This window comes from Diachasma alloeum, unplaced genomic scaffold (assembly GCF_001412515.2).
Source record: "Diachasma alloeum isolate Michigan unplaced genomic scaffold, Dall2.0 Dall_scaffold_00302, whole genome shotgun sequence".
Lineage (NCBI taxonomy): Eukaryota > Metazoa > Arthropoda > Insecta > Hymenoptera > Braconidae > Diachasma > Diachasma alloeum.
In genome coordinates, this window is record NW_021680441.1 from 464,209 (window position 1) to 479,472 (window position 15,264).

Genomic DNA, 15,264 nt, shown 5'->3' on the forward strand with positions numbered 1-15,264 from the left:
ACAAGAAAAAAAATCCATCTGCGATGAACCGATAGAATGTTTTTTTATTTTTCCATAATTTTATTACATAAGGAAACAAATCATAACGAAGAAAGGTGATTATTCCAATTCCATAAATTAATGAGGAATCAACAGTAAATCGTGTGCATTAAATGAAAATAAAAGTGAAAAAAAAAACAAAATAAAAAGTAAAAAAATTGCAGCTCTGATGTTCAATCAATCTAGCTAATTAACAAATCCTTAACTCCAATAATCAAAATACCTTGAAACGTCTCTGGATGTCATTTCAAACTCTGTATAATACGGTAATAGAGAAATTATAGTGTAATAATGGGTCTTGCAGAGAAAGAATGAACGTAATCAGTGAAATGGCAGGAAAAGAAATTTTTTAACAAAATTATCTCTGGATATATTCATCTCTTTCAATAATAAAATTAAGAAATTAATTACTTCCCCCACGATTTAATACCATAGGTAAATGAATAGAGATAATACTGAAGAGTTGGCAGATTCATCAGTTGAGTACTGCATTTTTCCTTGATCTATTCAATTATTTCTTATTCTACTCTTTCTACTTGTTCAACGCAAAGCCCAGGTCGCGTGGAACCATGAACTTGTTGACGATTTCGTCAGTAGCTTCACTTCTTCTCTTCTGGTGCTCACCCACGAGTGCTTGGAGGACGTCGATCAGTTCCTTTTTGAGTTCTCCAGTCAGCATTTCTCCACTCGTGTATTTCTAAAATACAAATCACTTTTTACAAACTTAATTCGCCTTACAAACGCAAGGAAATTCCATTTTTCCACTAGACAGTTGATCCATTCATTTGAAAATATCTCGTTAACTTCAAGTAAAAAATATTGAAGAGAAAATCGTTTGCCAGCAATTCCCACAAAAAAATTTCAATTAAAAAAATTAATTTCTTTCCTCTCACCCTCCTAAAATAATGAAAGCTCAATAATTATTAAGCTCAATAAAATCAATGATAAAAGTAATTGATATGAGTTATGATTTCATAATTATCAATTTTAATTATGCAAATGTCGCGATAAAATCAGGAAAAAACATCGAAAAAAAAATATTTCAAAACCAAAAAATTGCGTTCTCTTTACCTTCCTCAATTCCTCCAGCTTCTGGTCATCCTCAAGGAAGAACTTGAGCCACTGATAGGACGTATCAACCTCGCAATCACCCCCCTCCTTCCTGTGCTCCTCGACAGTGGCCCTTCCCCCAGAGAAAGCGTACTTATTGACTTTGTCCTTGATCTGCTCAGCAGAATCAGTCAGGAAAATAGCTGAGGTGCTGTCACTGGCGGACATTTTGGTCCTGGAGCCCTGCAGAGCTGGGAAGAAGATGGAGTGGAGGAGAGCGGGCTTGGGGAGTCCGAGCTTTGGAGCAACGTCACGAGTCATCCTGAAGTAAGGGTCCTGGTCGATGCCACAGGGGATGAGGCACTGGACCTTTTCGCCCTTGAAGATGAAGGGGAAAGTGGTGGACAGGGCTGGGGCTGCCTGCGTGGCCGGGAAGGCTATCTTGCCAATTGCGTCACTCTCCACGAACCCAAAAATTCCTCTCACCTAATTATTGCGGAAGAAAGAGAGAATGAATCTGATTAATGAAGAAGCTTGCTCTCTTTTGGCCTTGTGTCACCACACGGACGAAAAAATTTAATAGAAAAGCCTATCAAATTCGTTAGAAAATTCTATTGCATTTCTATTGAACTGTTCTATTAGTTTTTGGCCGATTCTATTGAAATGTTCAATAGAAAATATTCAGTAGAAAAAGTTAATAAAATTCAATTTTTCTATAACTTATTCTATTGAGATTTTTTCTGTAGAATTTCCTCGGCTCAAATTTTCTAAGTTTTTTCGTTTGACTTTCTTGATGAGAAGAAGAGAAAAAACTTACAAAATTGATGCCCAAGCATTTTTATAGAAAAAATCTCACGAGAAAAATCAACCAGAAATTCGAAATCTGTTGAAGAACAAATAGAATTTTTTTATACCTGTCTATCGAAAAAATACCCACAAATTCTCAATTTATCAATGAAATTATGAAATTGAATGTATCATTTTACCTGATTGAATGTCACCTTGCTCTGAATCAAGATGATATTCTGATAAAATTCAGGATTGTTCCCAATATGTTCGAAGTTGGAGAAAATGAAGGTTTTGTCAGGGTTGAAGCCGCAGGCGATGATGTCCTTGGAGTTCTCGTGAGCCAGTTTAATGGCCTCCTTGACCTCGAGGTTCTTCCAGAGGAGTTTCTCATCATCAGTGACTTGGATCACCAGGGGAACGTCGAAGACGTCCTGCAGCCACTTGCAGAACATGAAGGATATCAAGTGGCCCAGGTGCATCGCCTCCGAGCTTGGACCCCTCCCCGTGTACAGGTAGAAGGGCTTTCCCTGCTCGTAGAGGTCGAGGACTGTGTTCATGTCCCTGTGGGAGAAGAAAATCCCTCTCCTGAGGAAACGGTGGGGGGCTCTCCCGGTGATCTTCTCGAATCTCTTGAGGAGGTCTTCTTCGATTCTGGTGCTTCCAAATTTTTCTACGAAGGATTTTAATTCAGTAGCGAAGTGGTAAGCGGTTTAAGTCGACTTATCTCCCCCTTGAGTTTTTGAGGAATATTTCCGAATCTAAGGGAGATAGCGAAATTTTCATAACCATATTTGTTGTAGCTCTCAATCGGCTCTACAAAAACGGTTACAATAATAATTTTGCTATCTCCCTTAGATTCCAAGATATTTATTGAAAACTGGCCAACAGTAAAAATTAACTTATACCAGTTTACCACTTCGCTACTGAATTTAAAGATATCCAAGTATCTTTTACAGTTTGGTGCAGATCACACTATAGATTCAACCATTTTCAATCATCAAACTTGACAATTGAATTGCGTGAGGAAAATTTGAAAAAAATAATTAATATTCAGCGTCATTGAAATTAGTTTACACAGAATTTTTTTTTTAAGATTCGTTGGTTACAAATGATTTATAGCTCATCCTTGTAATTTTTTACAGTTGCAATTTTTCAATTATTTCGTCAATCTTCCTCCTAAAATAAACTTTGTAATTTTTTTTCAGATTTTTAAAATTTTTTCTAACGTTCAATATCGAGATTCAAATTCAGATCTGCAAAGTTTAAATAATAAAAACATTGTAAAATGCCCGGAAACTTGGGGTCAAATGGGGCTCAAATGAAAGCTCTGATGTTCGACTACAAAAGTAGAAAAGCATTTCACTGAAGAAAAAATAGCCGAAGGGGGACAACCCCCACATTTTGGGAATTTTCCCTACAAAGTTCATTTTTGAGTTGATAATTATCGACGGAATGAGCCCAATGGCTGTTGTAAATTTTAAATTATCTCGGTAATATTACGGATCGCGAGAGAAAATGTGAAAACATTTTCGTTGGGAATTTTCTCTTCTACGAAAGGTCCTCCGACATTTTCTCCGAAAGCCGCTCGTATCGAGCGATTTCAAGGGCACATAAACGTAATTTTCAATCGAAAATCCATCTAATTTCCAATTCATTAATGAGACTATTCAATTATCTTGGTAATTATGCAGGAAAAAAAAATCATTATCAATTCATCCTCGAAGTGAAGAAACGTTTTCTCGTCTACGAAAGGTCCTCCGACATTTTCTCCGAAAGCCGCTCGTATCGAGCGATTTCAAGGGCACATAAACGTAATTTTCAATCGAAAATCCATCTAATTTCCAATTCATTAATGAGACTATTCAATTATCTTGGTAATTATGCAGGAAAAAAAAATCATTATCAATTCATCCTCGAAGTGAAGAAACGTTTTCTCGTCTACGAAAGGTCCTCCGACATTTTCTCCGAAAGCCGCTCGTATCGAGCGATTTCAAGGGCACATAAACGTAATTTTCAATCGAAAATCCATCTAATTTCCAATTCATTAATGAGACTATTCAATTATCTTGGTAATTATGCAGGAAAAAAAAATCATTATCAATTCATCCTCGAAGTGAAGAAACGTTTTCTCGTCTACGAAAGGTCCTCCGACATTGTCTCCGAAAGCCGCTCGTATCGAGCGATTTCAAGGGCACATAAACGTAATTTTCAATCGAAAATCCATCTAATTTCCAATTCATTAATGAGACTATCCAATTATCTTGGTAATTATGCAGGAAAAAAAATAATAATCATTATCAATTCATCCTCGAAGTGAAGAAACGTTTGAATTGAGTCGATTCCTCACGTCTTCTTAAAAATTCTCAGTCATTCCAGACGCGATTGATCCTATGAGAAAATGTCTCGGGGAGCGTGGGGTAAAATGGACACCTTTCACTTTTTTAAAAATATTCATAACTCATAAATATGTTCATCAATTGAACTCAGTCTAGGCTCACCACAAGGGGGAAAAATTGCCCTTTTCATTGAAAAAAATGATACAATTTCATTAACGATTCAATAAGCCGTTAGCACTTGAAAAAAAGCAAAAAGTGGCCATTTTACCCCATCGTCCCCTATTGATATTTTTCGCTGCAAATTCTTTCCTCCACCGAAAATCTCAAACATTTTCTCCCAAACTCTTGCGAAACTTGTTCACACTTTTTCCAAACCAAATCCACCAGCAGAATCATACGAGCATCGTCCATTAATTTCACTCATCATTACTCCAATCAGACTTCATGTCCACTTACCAATAAGTTTATCATAATCGACCCCAGTCTCGTGGTCACTCTGCACAGTCCACGGGGTGACGATATCCTCCCCAGTTTCCTTATCAATCCCCAACAAACTTAAATCCTCGATAATTTCCTCCTCAGTTCGCCCCGGAAAAAAGCTCCTGAGGTAATTAATCGTATTCATTCTGCCTCAATCTTCTGAAAATTCTCTCTAATAACGCAAGACGACCGAGAATGACGTCACCGCGACCGACGAAAATTGAAAGGATATGTTCAATGGAAATTCTTTGATCTCCAGATCAGTTCGAAATCGTCTCATCCGCGCATGACGAGTCCTCGGCCAATCCCCGCTCGTCCCCGCCGGAAACAAGAGTCACAATCAACCAATCGCGTTTCTCCATCTCGTATTCTTTTTTTGTCTAGGGAATTCCTAGTGAATTTCGCATAAATATCCATTTTAGAGGCACTTCGGGTATTCCCGGTTTTTTATCTCACTCTGTGGATAAAAAATGACGCGATTCTTTATTCGGTCGAAGTGGGCCCCCTTGTAGACGCACAACGGCGTTCGGCAGTTACGTCAGTTGTGATTATTCTGACGCCGACGCGACCGAAAATTGTTTCGCGATAATTATCGTGATTGTCCAGGAAATGTAAGTGAGTTTTTTATTATTACGTTATTAATACCGTTGTGATTTACGGAGTGAGAAAGGCTGGGGCCTTGAGGTATGAACGTTGAGCGAGACTATTTATGATGATTTTTCTGCACAAAAGACAAATGAGAGAGAGTGGGAATTTTGGGGGGAGGCGATACGGAGATTCAAATGAAAGAGTTGTTGAGGTGTGGGGGAAATTGTGAAAGAATCTCGGGAACGAGTGGGTTTTGAGGAAAATGTCTAAGAACCTTTTTTGTAGAGAAGAAAATTTTAAATAAAAAATGTTTTTTCACATTTTCTACTGGTATCGATAATTACTGTGATAATCGAATAGTTTCATTAGTGATTTGAGAGTTGGTGGAATTTTGGTCAAGAATTACGTTTTCGCCCACTTGAAGTATGTCGAAAACGAACAGGTGTAGGAGAAAATACTATAGGACCTTTTTTGTAGCTGACGAAATTCTCAACAAAAAATGTTTTGTGACATTTTTTCCTAAACCCGCCCCTCGCCCGAATAATTCCCTGACGAACGATTGATGGATTTAATACATTGCTCTCCTCCATCATTACTGACAATTGCAAAATAGATTTTTGCAAAAAAATTATAAATTTATAAGTAGTTGAACTTTTCATTAAAAATTACGTTTTTGTTCAGGAGAAAATTTCACAAGACCTTATTTGTGATGGATAAAATTTCTGTAAAAAAATATGCTGACATTTCTCAAGAATTTGATAATATCAGCATGACGCCATAATTAACAGAACCTTGTCGAATTTCATGATTCCGTCACCGAGGGGAAACAAATAATCGGAAACCATTTCAATTCTTTTCCCGTATCTCTATATAAATTTGCTCCTCAGCTCATCGAGCAGATTATTTATCAGCTATCGCATGGGATCGAGTGGTGATAGGGATCAAACCCAGATATCGAAATATGAAGCAAGAAATTTCGAAAAATATTTCATATATTTTTCACAATAATTTTCACCTCGTGACGTGTCCCTGCGGTTCCCCAGAATCCTTCACCTTTTGTGGTGTTTCGTTGTTTTTTGTTCGGAGTCCCTAGCGGTCTGAGTCGTAAAATGTCAACACACAATGATACGATTAACTAAGGTAGCCTGCTCGAACAATGCGGCTCTTTGTGTTGATAGTCCGCCTCTCCCTCCAAATACTTCTCACCTAAAATCACGTTTATCGTTCACTTTCTTTCTCCCATTTCGTAAACAATTCCACAATCCAACAATTCCCATTTTTCCCTTAAACAATTCCACCTCATCGAACCAACAATTCGAAAAATTTTATCAACTTTTTTTTTATTATTGGGAATCTTGATGAAACTAATAATTTTCTATTCGTAATATTCCATTCTGCTGAATGGAAAATCATTATTCTCATCAGTACTCCCAAGAATAAAAAAAATTGATAAACAAAAGTTGAAGAAAAAAATTTTTATTAAAAAATTTTTTTTGCTTGAATTGCGTTAAGGATTTTGTCGTTTTTCGACTGTTTCATTTTGCCCCACCCTCCAACTGAAACCGTTCTACCCCTTCGCTACTGAATTACCTTAAGATGATTAAATAAAAAATTATAATAATAATTTTTTATATCTTTCAATATCATGCTTCAAATTCATTCAAGTATGTGTCAATATAATTTTTCTATTAACATTTTATCGAAGGGCTGAGGGGAGAGATAGAACTGTAACAAAGACAATTGGTCGTATAGAAGAAAGGGTCGTATAATAAGAATAATGATGATGATAACATTCAACTAAATTGAAACTGACAAAATTAGTAAGAAGGAAATCTTATTCAATTTACTAAAATGAAATGAACAATGAATTATAAATGATAAAAGGAAATGAAATGCAAAATAACCGCAAAAATGACTATATTACATGCAAAACAAGAGCAATTTCCCCCTCGTATTCTATTTTCAGAGAATTACGAACGAAAAAAATTTAGTGAATTGAAATAATTTTTTTTTATGCTGCAGATTCCAACGATTAAGCTTAAGGCGTGAGGGTAATCCATCATGGAAGAGTTACAGCAACAGGTAGTATCATATATCCAATCAGTTTATCAAACAACCGAAAAAAAATGAAGCAATCCCTCATGGAAAGAACATATCCGAACACATATCTCAGTATATTTCACTTATATTTCGGCCAAAAATGTCATATGCCAGATATATCCTAGATATAAATATGCGCACATATCTCGATGTTAAATATTTAACATATATCTGCAATATATCCCAGATATATTTTCGGCCAAAAATGTGGTATGCCAAATAAATGCTAGATATAAGTGCTGCATATATCTCATTCCCATAAGGGAATAAAAATACGCAAAAGCCACATTAGAAATATGAAAACAGCGGAATCATCGTCGAATTTCTTCTCTCCATAAGTAACTCTTCATCTTCAGATTTTGAGTTGGTGTGACACCTTGGAGGAGTATCTGAAATGCGGGCAGTGTCGCGGACCGTTGATCCGGGACACCTACCTCTGTGAGGCAGGCCACTTCGTCTGCTTGACCTGCAGCCAGGACTCCCCCAACGACAAATGCTCCATATGCAAGATGAAGTACACAAAGACACGAAATTACTTGGCTGAGAATCTTGCCGAGAAGATGGAGACAATCAGGAAGAAGATCGGGGGAAATGTCGAGGATGACGACGACTTCAGGTCCGTCACCAGCGAGAACAGCAATGCCTCCTGGAACACTTTCCCCTGTTGGATTTGGAATTGCAAGGTCCAGGGGTCTATCGAGGAAATTCGTCAGCATTACAAGGAGAGTCACAGTGGAGTCTACGTCAAGGTGAATTTTTCAGTGATTTATTTATTTATTGTTGGTTATAAAAAAAAATTCATAGAAAAATCTGACGCTTTTGCTAAAGATTTTACTGAATTTATGTTGGAATTCTATTAAGAAATTCTATCTTTTCTCATGCCAATTTTATATAGATGGACTAATAGAATTTCTTAAGTAAATCTCCAGATTTTTCTATTCAGTTCTATAATCATCCATATTATTCATTAATTGTGCATAATTATGTGTTAATATCAGGAGCTATATCACGTATGAAAAAATCCTGTAGGATTTCCCACAGGATATCCTGTAGAAAATGCTATGGAGAATTCGAACATTTCCTACAGGATTTCTTATAGGATATTCTATAAAATGTTCAGTAGGATTTCCTCTGAAATTTAGGGTCATAAGGCTCAAAATGAGGGTCAAAAGAGTCTCATGGGGTCATATAAGGATCATATACGGGTCATGTGAGGGTCATATGAAAGTCGTGATTCTATAAAAACTGATCTAAAATTTCTCTCGAAACTTTCTCCTCAACCCTTCCACCTGTGGAACCCATAATCCCGCACCACCCCATCATCACTCATCAATCATAATTAATAATTACACCAGGCTAACGACAATCGTCCCGACTCCGAAGAAAATATACCCAAGTTGGAGGATTTAGATGTCGAGGTGTGCGTCAATAACGCGTACTACAAGGCCTCCATCACGGACGTCTTCCCCGAAGAAGTATCTGTGACCTTCGAGAACAACTGGATGCCTCAGTCAAGATTTCCGTTCTCTCAAGTTCGTCTTCCAATGAAGGACGCTGCAAGGCCATTTTTTGGTGAGGGCCGGGAGGTCGAGGTGAAGGTGAGGGCCAACGATGAGGCGCCTTGGGGATGGCGGAGGGCCATGATGAAGAAAAATACCCCGAAGGGATATTTAAAGTACGTGGAGTATCTCGACCCTGAGCCAAACCTCGAGGAAATAGTGAATGTGAAGCGTCTCAGGGCCAAAAACTCAAATCCTCCCATCGATGTGGACACCTTTCATAAGACTGAGGTGCACATATCTGAGGTCAACGTTGTAGGCAAGGAGGAAGTTCTCCAGAGTGTCCAGAGAATGACTGGGGCACCGTTGTGTAGATATTCCGAGAATGGTCGGGTAATTGTTGCCATCTCCAAAGTGGCCGAGGGAAAGGTAAAGAGTAGATAGAAATCAAATGGAATGGAAAAATTATAGTTGTGCTTCTGAATGGAAGCATTGTATTCGTCAAATCTAAAATTTCCATTTTTTTGTGTCAGGATGACTAATTTTGATCTCAGGAGTTCGAATATGCTGTTTTTAGATCATGTCCGTATGTGTATGTACGTATGTATGTATGTGAGCTTTTTTCCAATTTAGTTTTTCGAAGATCATTCAATAAATAATCATCGAAATCTTTTCAATCGTGGCTTAAAATATTAGGGGGCCAATCTTGGGCCGACATTGACCCGACCCTTGGCCGACATTGAGCCAACAATGCCCCGACATTGGCCCAACCCTGGACCGACATTGACAAGGCCAAGTCAAGGTTGAACTTCCCTACTAATCTGAAATTGATAACAAAAAACCGAATATGCACTTTATTGTTTCAATTCGATTAATCCATGCGGAAGCAAATTGCTAATTTATTAGCGAAAAAACTATACTCGATTTACACCTGTACGATGGGCCACTTGTTTACCTTCGAATGGGAGCCATGTATTTGAACGATATTTCGATTTTCGAATGTTGATTGCAAATGGTCTAGAATAACATGAAACGTGAAGAAATTATGTTTTTAGGGTCATGTGTGTGTGTATGCACAGAAAATTCAATATAAACTAGCGAAAGAGTGCTTAGATTAATTTGCGATTTTATTTAATTTTATTTCCGTCCCATTTCCGTCTTCACAATTAGATTCATTTAATTTAATCCATTCTTATTCTTATTATATGCATTTTTTCATTCTGTTTGTTTCAGCATTGCGATGGAAAACTTCCCCACTCGACGAGCTTCTTCTTGGATTACTCGTTTCCACGAACAATGGATCGACTTCTGGACATTCCAGATGTTGGATTATTCCTTCTTCATGTCGTTGTTTACGATAATGGAGCTCTACGTGCTCATCTGCTCATGTACGATAGCGGGAGGAATGCGAGGAAGTATCGGTACAAGTTGAAGATCCAGTGTAATGCACAGAATTTCAGTGTTGAAGGAGTTGTAAGATATTTCTCACTGTTTCTCTATTTTCAAAAAAAATTGATTCTTCTTTTTCGTTAATTCAGAAATTATTTCGATAATGAGAAGAAGTCGGACTGACCATTTCGTTCACGAAATGATGAGCATCGATATACTCTTACCTTCCTTTTATAATCCCATAAAAATCAGAAACGAGATAATCCGTGGAGGAAAACAGCCCGATTAGTGGCAATGATTTTCAATGATGAAGTTAATCTCCTGAAGATTAAAATAATCATTAACATTTTATCTTTGAAATGATAAAACGGAACAATTTGGTCGATCCTTCATATCTCGTTATGAATCCTCAATTATCTCGGTAATTTTTGAGTCCAGAAGAATATATATTGGAAATTTTCTCATTTAAAAAAATCTCTTGTCACATTTTCTTCAAAACCCAATTCCGAAAAAAAGATATTCTTCATCCAAACAAAACCTCATCTATTGTCCTCATTTTACGATAAAAAAAAATTCCTCATTAAAACTGATTTTACCAGGTCGATACCGTTCGTATCCCAAAGAATCTCCTCGCCAAGAAGGGTCTTTTCGTCCAACGAGCCCACAACCTCCAGATAGAGCTCCAGAAAACCCTAAAATTCACGTGCCACGTCGAAGTGGACAGGAACACTCAACCCCCAGAGGAGAAGGCCTCCCAGAAGCTCACGGGTGCTAGGTACAAGTCTCGTAATCAGAAGTCGACTGACGACCAGACGGATTCCACCGCCAACACAATAACCGAGGACTCGTCAGATCTGAAGAAGAAGCCCCAGAAGAACTTCCAGAAGAATCGAGACAAATTAACCAATGGAAATCCCCAGAATTCCCAGGAAAAACCGAAGAATCCAATCCCAAAGATTTCAAACCCTCAGAAGAAGCAAAACTCTGAAGCTAAAGCTGAGAATGTGAGGAAACCCATCAAGAGTAAATCTCCAGAGCTTCAGAATCATCAATCCAGGGTGGATGATCCTTTGCAGACGAGTGGAGGGCAGAATTCGCCCAGGCAGGGTGGATTCGGAGGGAATCTGGGGGGATCTGGGGGGACTATTCCTCCGGTGTTCGCACACCCACCTCCGTTCGGTTCGATGCCGAGTTATGGAAGTCAGGGGATGGGGTATCAGTCCCCTGGAGGGGGGGCTAACTACCCTCCAGGTGTACTGCCTCCCCAAGGTACAGGTTTTTTGAAACGTCTTGAGTATGGAAAATCGTATAGAGATGTTACTGTTTAGTGAAGATGAAAGAAACGTGAAGTTGCTTTATATGGCCGTTTGTTTTTATTGTGTCAAAAATACATATTATCAAATGCTCATAACTTTTATGCCGTCTGGGCCCTCAAAGTTTACGTAACAAAGACACAATGCCGTGTTGAGCGAATACTAAAGTCACAAGCCCAATTTTTGTCAGTCAGTAGATTATTCGCCCATTATCCTTCCCACGATCTCTACAACAAAAAGCAGAAATTTGAAGAACAATTGCAAAAAGAAAGACTCACTGTCGCCTCCTGTCCACATGAGTCACGTGAACTAGTCGCTGAAAAAAATCTCCGGTATTTTCAATTCTTCAAATGCCAAAAATTTCTTCTCCCTCATATTTTTCATTTTTTCATGTGTGAAGTTTATCTTTATATCAAAACATACCTAAATTGCCTAATTGTTGATCATGAGAAAAAAAATAGTATTTCTAAATTTTTTTAAATCACAAATTATTCTTCACTTCCCAAATTTTTATTTTTTCATATTTATCACACGCAAAAATGATCAATTCTTGCTTCTCAGATTTTCATACATAAATTCTAAACTCTACAAAATTCATGAAAATTCTCCGGTTTCCCAAATAATTTGAGAAATTTTTTCAGTTTTCTAGGAAATCAATTCACAACCCTCCCCTCATTTTTCAACAATTACAGATTTTAATCGGATTATTTTAAAAAGTAAAAAAAAAAGAATTAATCGAAGATTAAAAATTATTCATTGATGTTTCACTCTTCATTCTCTTAATTCTCTTTAAGTCATTATCAATATTTATAAAACATCTATGAGTATATGAAGTTTAATAAATTCGATTTCTTCATTTTCACAACGAATACATAAGCGTGCGCACAGGTCTAGTCTAATTCTAAATGAACTCTTATAGGTTCCTGTTTGAAAAATTTTCATCATTTCAGAAATCTTTATTGTTTTTGTTCGTTATTACCAGTCTTATGGAATTCAGTGAATTTTCTAAGCCCCAAGTTTTAAATTGCGTAGAGACGAAATCATTTTTTGCATTAATATTTTGGATGGAACACGTCTCACATTTTTTCTTCAATTGTTTTACCAGGCCTTCCGTCCAATCCCCACCACTTCGGAGCTACCCCAGGTGTTTTCCCTGGGGCAAATCCTCATTATCGTCCCCCACCTTCACCTGGAACTCCAGAAATACCTGGAGCACATCATGGACAGCCAAGTGCTCCAGTGGAAGATGGAAATGGGGGGTACGTTCAGTATCCTGATTTGACGAACATGAAACATAAAATGATGGATGAGGTTCAGAGGAAGGTCATCGCGAAGGAGCGCATGAGGGGCACTAGGACGTCGTCTACTGAGTCCAAAGACAAATGTGTCATTAGTTAGAGGGTTTCGAGGAGGTTTTTATGTGGAGTCGGTGGAGAACGTGGATTTACTGGAGTTGAGGTGAAGAATTCTGTGAAAGGTATCAAGACGATTTTTTATTTCTACGGAATTATGAAATTATCTTGAGTTAGTTTAGGAGAAAATATGAGAGGAGAAAGTTAAAAAAAAATAATGTCAATTGAAATTGTCTCCTGAAGTCGATAATCGTCGAGGTGATTCAGGATTTATTACAAAAGATGAAGAATCGAGTCATTTCGAGGATAAATTGCTCATGATCTTTTTGAGCTTCAGAGAATGAATTTCATTATCGACATTGGGGTTCGTTCCCTCCGCAGATTACCTCGTTAACAATTTTTCTGGGAGTATAAAAGAAATGTGAGAGTATGTCATTGCTCATGGTTTCATGAACGAAATGGTCAATGTGACTTGTTCGTTAATTATCAAAATACGTCGAGAATAAGTGATTTTAGCAGGGAAAACTCAGCTTTTGTGGCTGAGGAAATTTTCAGCAAAACGTGTCTTGTTTTTTGTTTTCAACTCCATAATTACTTGGACTGCTGAATAATTTCGCTAATGAATTGAGAATTAGTGGAACTGATGATTGAAAAATATGAAAAGAAAAATCATCGTTATGATGAATATATAATTGTTCACATCCTCATCAGTGTTTCAATTAAACTGAGAGGAACATCTTTGTTTATTTAAACCGTAAAATCCTGTCAATGGTCTTTGCGTACTGCATTTCGTGTTTTCATTTATTTGACGCGAAACCGATGCAATTCGTCGTTGTAATCAATTGATTGATTAATCGACTCCTATAATTCATCAGCAGTTACGAAATACATATTTTTACGTATGTGAGGTTCAATTCTAGTTTATTAATCGAGAATTGTTCCCTTCTATGAAATTGATATAAAGTTTAATGTATTCATTGCAAATCTGCTTGTGATTTTTGCTGGCTGTGGCTGTCATAAGTAGTTTTATTACAATTCCCTGTGTTTCAAGACATTTAAAAAGAGTTGTAGTGAAGGGTTTTTGAATCCCAAATATTTCTTTTATTGATAATCAAAGTTTACGAGAAGATGAAATGGTTTCTGTAGCGAAGGGACGTTGAGATCAATTCTTATTGTCGTGTTAATGAGGAATTTATCTCGATAATGAGTACTTCTACGAGAAAATGTCAACAAACGTTCTTTTTTCAGAATTTTATCAGCTACAAAAAAGGTCTCTTGACATTTTCCCTTAGATTCGATAGTTGGAGATTATTTTTTCTCAAAGTTTTTTTTTATAAATGAGTAAAATAATTTTTTTGTGAACTTTAAATATCTTGAGAACTACGGGATTCCGAGAAAATGTCAAGAGACCTTTTTTGTAACTGATGAAATTCTGAACGAAAAATGTTTTTTGACATTTTCTCGTAGAAGTACTCATTATCGAGATAATTTCTGTTTGGAGAAGACGAAGATATTAAGAGTGGACTATTTTGCTACAGATTTACTTAATTAATAATTAAAACAGGCAGATTTATGAAGGTTTTTGCTTTAAAAACCCTCACGACACGTGAGGGAATGAAGAGCATGTATTGAGAACAGTGAAACTATTGGAATTGCCATCGAAGTATTGAGATGATGGATGAATATTCCAATAATCGAATTAATTTTCGATTTACTGTTAAAATTTTTAGGAGGTGGATCCGGGATTCACTGAGTTCAGTTGAGGATTCTAAGAATATTTTTTATTGCCGAATGTATAGTTGAGTCGATGTATAATAGAAGCATGTACTCAATAAATTGATGATTCATTTAATAACTTTCAGATTTTTTTTTCTCCTTGAGGACTGAAATTTTTTACTGTTACTGTCAGATTTCGAGAGAAAATATCGGAAGATCTTCCTTGAGGCAATAGTCGTGTGGTGAAGTTAATCAATTAAATTTCATGAGAGTAATTTGGAAAAAAATTGTCTGCAAATAAACTCTTTAATGGAAACGTCACAAAAAAGAGTATATGCATACTTTTGATTTTGATTTTTTTTATTAAGGATTATCTTTTGAACGTGATCTTGATTGTTTTTTTCTACTTTTTTTTATTGTACAATCATAATTTTTCGGGACCCCTGCGTGATGTAAAATCCAATGGAAATTACGATATATTTTACATTATCAAGATGGAAAAGCAATCGAGATAACGTTCGAAAGATAATCCACCCAGGTCTTAAATTCTAATAATAAAAATGAAAGTAAGAAACACCTGTCGCGTATAATTCAGAGTTCCCTGATTTTTATT

At 36.8% G+C, this 15,264-nt stretch overlaps 2 protein-coding genes across 3 annotated transcripts; one reads left to right on the forward strand and one right to left on the reverse strand.

Annotated features, from left to right (window-relative positions):
- Positions 1-24: 24 nt before the first annotated feature.
- LOC107039663 (tryptophan--tRNA ligase, cytoplasmic) lies at positions 25-4,919 on the reverse strand. Its single transcript, XM_015259414.1, has 4 exons — positions 4,671-4,919; positions 2,076-2,548; positions 1,111-1,575; positions 25-736 (listed from the first exon to the last, which is right to left on the reverse strand). The coding sequence occupies exons 1-4, from the start codon at positions 4,837-4,839 to the stop codon at positions 572-574; spliced, it is 1,272 nt and encodes a 423-aa protein (XP_015114900.1). The 5' UTR covers positions 4,840-4,919; the 3' UTR covers positions 25-571.
- Positions 4,920-5,084: 165 nt separating this feature from the next.
- LOC107039661 lies at positions 5,085-14,771 on the forward strand. 2 transcript variants are annotated; one of them, XM_015259411.1, is made up of 7 exons: positions 5,085-5,305; positions 7,305-7,364; positions 7,739-8,131; positions 8,738-9,310; positions 10,115-10,354; positions 10,870-11,539; positions 12,689-14,771. In XM_015259411.1, exons 2-7 carry the CDS (start codon positions 7,344-7,346, stop codon positions 12,979-12,981), a joined length of 2,190 nt encoding a protein of 729 aa, XP_015114897.1. In that variant the 5' UTR covers positions 5,085-5,305; positions 7,305-7,343; the 3' UTR covers positions 12,982-14,771. The 2 variants fall into 2 exon arrangements, with proteins under 2 accessions (XP_015114897.1, XP_015114898.1); XM_015259412.1 differs by lacking the exon at positions 8,738-9,310.
- Positions 14,772-15,264: the final 493 nt, after the last annotated feature.

Coding starts and splice junctions, on each gene's coding strand:
- LOC107039663 (XM_015259414.1), bottom strand. CDS start 4,839: ATGAATACGATTAATTACCTCAGGAGCTTTTTTCCGGGGCGAACTGAG. Junction 1,576..2,075: donor GCAAGGTGACATTCAATCAG/GTAAAATGATAC, acceptor CGCAATAATTAG/GTGAGAGGAATTTTTGGGTT. Junction 737..1,110: donor AGCTGGAGGAATTGAGGAAG/GTAAAGAGAACG, acceptor TTTGTATTTTAG/AAATACACGAGTGGAGAAAT.
- LOC107039661 (XM_015259411.1), top strand. CDS start 7,344: ATGGAAGAGTTACAGCAACAG. Junction 8,132..8,737: donor ACAGTGGAGTCTACGTCAAG/GTGAATTTTTCA, acceptor TAATTACACCAG/GCTAACGACAATCGTCCCGA. Junction 9,311..10,114: donor CCAAAGTGGCCGAGGGAAAG/GTAAAGAGTAGA, acceptor TGTTTGTTTCAG/CATTGCGATGGAAAACTTCC.